This window comes from Tupaia chinensis, unplaced genomic scaffold (genome assembly GCF_000334495.1).
Source record: "Tupaia chinensis unplaced genomic scaffold, TupChi_1.0 Scaffold148012_1, whole genome shotgun sequence".
Taxonomy (NCBI): Eukaryota; Metazoa; Chordata; class Mammalia; order Scandentia; family Tupaiidae; genus Tupaia; species Tupaia belangeri.
Genome location: NW_006207862.1, coordinates 1,119,023 through 1,123,660, shown reverse-complemented (window position 1 = coordinate 1,123,660; position 4,638 = coordinate 1,119,023). Strand labels below are relative to the sequence as shown.

At 35.2% G+C, this 4,638-nt stretch overlaps 1 protein-coding gene across 2 annotated transcripts in view; it reads right to left on the bottom strand.

Annotated features, from left to right (window-relative positions):
* The window catches only part of P4HA1 (prolyl 4-hydroxylase subunit alpha 1), a 90,641-nt gene that overhangs the window by 17,052 nt on the left and 68,951 nt on the right, over nucleotides 1–4,638 (bottom strand). For both annotated transcript variants that reach the window (XM_006170075.3, XM_006170074.3), the window contains exons 11-12: nucleotides 4,067–4,120; nucleotides 2,562–2,627 (exon numbers count right to left, since the gene is read on the bottom strand). In XM_006170075.3, coding sequence (XP_006170137.1) covers nucleotides 2,562–2,627; nucleotides 4,067–4,120 — 120 coding nt within the window. The remainder of the gene's footprint in view (nucleotides 1–2,561; nucleotides 2,628–4,066; nucleotides 4,121–4,638) is intronic.

The window sequence follows — 4,638 nt, the reverse complement described above, 5'->3', positions numbered from 1 at the left end:
TACTTTATAGTATGTTCATTCTACTCACCGGGGTTTATGCCTAGGGTCAGACTTGGATACATGTGTAGGTTTGTGTCAGCTATGCTTGCTAATGGATATATTTAGACTAATTAAGTTCATTGGCAGAACAATTGAATGGGGGGGGGGAGGAAGGTATGAAGGGCAACCATGGATGCCAGGGAAAAAGGGGGGGGAAGGGGGGACATAGCAGAGGGTGGGGGATGGGGAATCAGGGATGGCAAGACAAAGGGCAAGGTATGCAGGACGTAAGAATTGGAAAATTATTTCCTGAGAACATATATGTGGATGTACTTGATTGAGACAATGCACAGTGTATTTTGGATGGAAAATTCATTTGTGTGTTGTGATGGTGTAAAGTCAATTAATAAAAAATAAAAAAAAATAAATCCAAAAAAAAAATTGATATTATGTGGCTCATCTGGAAATACTATTTAAATAATGGAAGTGAATATTAATCTAATTTAAATGTTCTATAACTATTTAGAAAAACTGAAAAGGTGTGTACATTCTGGGGGGAAACTATCAAATAACATAATCTAATAATCAGATAATCTAATTTACATGGGTAATGAATCAAATAATATAGCATCAATATTCATAAAGTAAATAAATGCAAGGAGCAGGAACATAGAAACAAATGAAATACTAATGGCTCTTAATCATCTGAAAAGATGCTCAACCTCTCTAACGGAAATGCAAAATTAAAAAAAATAATTATTTATTCATTTATTTATTTGACCAGAGAGAGAGAGAGAGAGAAAGAGAGAAAGTGAGAAAGCAAGCCACCAGGTCTGGGATTTGAACCATAGTCAGCCACATGAAAATCCAGCACCCTCAACCACGCCACCTGCCAGTCCCTAGAAATGCAAATTAAAACCACAACTGCCAATCTAATAGTGAAAGATGTACAGATCAAAAAGTCTAGTAAACATATTACCCCTAAAGGTGGAATATAAGCTAGCATTAAACCTCTATGGAGGGTGCACCTCTAGAAAGCACACAAGCAAGATCTGTATACTGTACCAATGTCTTTCCTTTTTCTCTCATTTTTATTTTATATGAATCTTTTATGAATCCCTTATACCGTTTTAGAAACAAAACAGAGTTGCCAAAAACAACCCCAAAAGTTTCCCTTATAGTGCCCAGTGTACTATAATGGATACAAATCAAAAAGGAGGGAGAGAAAAGGAGGGTGCGAAGGTAGGCTGGAGAAAGGGAGGAACAGATATAGAGAGAAGGATAGAGATAGGGAAGGAAGGAAAGAGGAATTATGAAAATAGGGGAAAAGATAAACAAGGGAAGGTGGCAGAGGGAGAAATAAAATAGACTGGGTAGAAAGATAATTAGAGAATGAGATACTACAGATAACAAAAAGAGTTATGGCTTCAAAGAATTTAAATGGGTAAGGAAAATAGAGCAATACAATAAGCAAAATTAAGTATGGATATAAAATCTAATTTTAGCTTCCCAAGTTAACAAATGTTAACCATTGTAGCAACTTACATTTTCCAAATATAATACATCCCAGTATATCCTATCCAACATGCTCTTCTGATATGACACTGACATTCTTCCCAAGTAGTAGGGTCTATGTCCCCACCCCAAAGCTGGCAGAACTCTGTAATCACTGATTAATATAGCAGAAATGAGACTATGTGACTTCTGAAAGTTGGTCATAAAATGCCATGTACTTTTGCATTGTCCTTTTGGGATGCTTGCTCTTGCACTCTAAGTCACCACATTGAGGAAGCCCAGGTCATATGGATCAGCCAGAATTGTAGGTATTTTGGCCAAAAGCCAGTCTCAACCTCAGCCTTCAAGATGATCCCACTGCCAGACTGCAAATGCACAAGAGATCTGGAGCAGGAACCATGAGTTGAGCCCAGTCCACTTGCAGTCATGAGAGAGAATAACAAGTTGACTCTTGTTATTTTAAACTGCTCAATTTTAGGTAAATTGTTAATATAGCAATAGATATGATCCAGCAGTTTTTTCTATGTGTATGATATATAAACTTTTAAAATAAAATCATACTGTTTTGAAACCGTAAGTGATGTGACAATATTTATCCATAATGGGACTTCTGGACTATTGTAATGTGCTATTTCTTGATCTGGGTGCTGATTACACTGGCAGTATTCACTTTGTAAAATTTATCATGCTATATACACTTAAGATTTGTGAACTCTTCAATAAAAGATTTAATTCAGAGGAAAAGTTTAGTAAAACAATAGTGTATGTGTACACAGAGATAGTCATGTAAATAGTGATTCTTATATATGCATATATGATAAAACAGTTCATAGTCCAAAAATCAATGATTATATCCAAAGTAGTAGGACTATCAATAATTTTACTTTTCTTCAGTTTGTTTCAAAGGTTTTTATAACAAACATCTATGCTGTAATCCTTAACCTTTACTCAGTTATAAAAACTTTTAACTCCAATATTAAACAAAAGCTATGTAGTACAAAACATATGAAAATGAATAAATCGTGATCAAATCCCACCTTAAAATAAAAATTTCAACCATAACTTACATAAAATAGCCATGTAGCAATTCTATTTCCTGTTCCCAGCTCTTTGAAAGCATCTGGCTCATCTTTCTGTGAATAAAACACAGCAAGCTCAATGGCCTAAAACTTAGTAATACAAATATTCTAGTGGCAACCAAACACTGGTAATATGCTGAAGATTATGTGAAAAACAACACAAAAAGTTTTCCTTATAGTATCCAGTGCACTAGATATACCAGGCACTCAAATGTTTGATTGTTGATTCAGTTTCTAATCTAAATACTTTTGAAAAAGCCGTTGGGAGGGAAAAAAATAAACTGTTAGCTTAAACAATGAGAGCCAGTATCTGCAGATACTAACTACAGATTAACACCTCTAATTTCAAAAACACAGGACAGGAGAACCACCTGGGTAAAAACTACCTTCAGATTTTGAAATCATGACCTCATTTACTGCTATTAACCCTGTTATTTCTTTTGTAGTCAGCACTTTAATCGGGTTTGAGAGTATATATCTATATTTTTTTTTTTTTTTTTTTTTTTTGGTGGGGTGTGTGCATGGTGGTGGTGAGTTTGCCTTCTGGAATATTCTTTACTTTCTTCCAGGCTCACCACTGCATTTAAAAGTATTTTGGGCCAGCCCCAAGGTCTGGTGGTTAAGGGTACCAGGTTCCACATGGCTGGCTACATGGTTTGAATCCCGGCTACAGCGGCTTAAAAAACAGCTGGGTATGCATGCATGCTTGCCTCAAATCCAAACAGAATGAAGAAGGGATTGAGGTGTGACCATGCCCCTAAAGGAGGGTACTTCCTCCCTCCCTCCCTGTCTCTGAAGAATGAACATACACTCTGATAAGAAATTAAAAAAAAAAAAAAAAGCTATCTTGGGTACCTAGGTGTGTTTTTTACTAACTAAAAAGGCTTCACAGGCTATCTATTCCACCATGTTTCCACAAATCCCAAATATGCTATAAATTTTTAATACTAAAAGAACAGAACACACATGTTGACAAAAATTATCTCTTAATTAAACTCTACTCAGGCTCCTCTGAATTCTCTTCTCAACTAGGCACTGACTTGTGGTTTTCTGGGTTTGTCTCTGCATTGTCCAGTTTTAGCAAGAATCTTGGGAAGTTACTTTGGCCCAAATCCCCATTAATATCTAACCAGGTTCCTTACCTGCCACTGTCTCCCAAGTGGTATCTAATCACCCTGCTCTGACTTTAGTAAGAATCCTCTGTCACTTAAGCCAGAATTGCCCCTTACCTCTTAGTAGTTTTCCATCTACTGATCCTCACTCCTGCTCCTTCACTATAAATTCTGACTCTTCTTTGTTGTATTTGGGGTTGAACCTAGTATCTTGGCCAAACTCCACTGCAATGGTCCCTCTACCAATTTTCCTTTAAATATCAATAAAAACCACCTGACTGTCTTTAGAAAGTGTCATGAATAATTTTTTCTTTAACAATGTGGTATCTAAACTTCAAGGGACTTCTTATGTTCTTTTTCTTTTTTTCTTTCAACACTTACCCGTGCAAAATCAAAATGGGGTTCATACTGTCCTCCAACTCCATAATTTGCTACCTAAAGGAAAGAAACAAAGCACAAATAAAGAACTATTGAAATTACACTAAAAAAGTATGAAGCCCATTTCAGCCTCTTATATATCATGGTTAGGTACTTCTAGAGAAATGAAAAGAAAGTATTTAAAATCAATAAAAGATCCTAAGAAAACAGAAATTTAAAAAATTAAAGAGAAATACAAGGTGCTATTGTATTTTAGAATCTTCATAAATACACTTTTAACAAATGTTTAAGGGAAAAGTTGTTCTTTATTTAAACTAATATTTTGAGATTTCTATTTATTTTCACTAAACATTTTCCCTTTGGAATTTAAGTTAAAAAATGTTTTCCAAAGCCTCAAATGCTTGTGAACTCCTGATGTATCAGGTTGTTAGGAAAGTCATAATGTATTTTTCTCTGCAAAAATGTGCCATGACTCTCTAGACAACCCAACACTTTCATAAAATCTCCTTAAATTATTTTTTCCCGTTGTAAGGTAAAAAAGGCCAAGAAGTTAACACAACTCAATTATTCCTGCT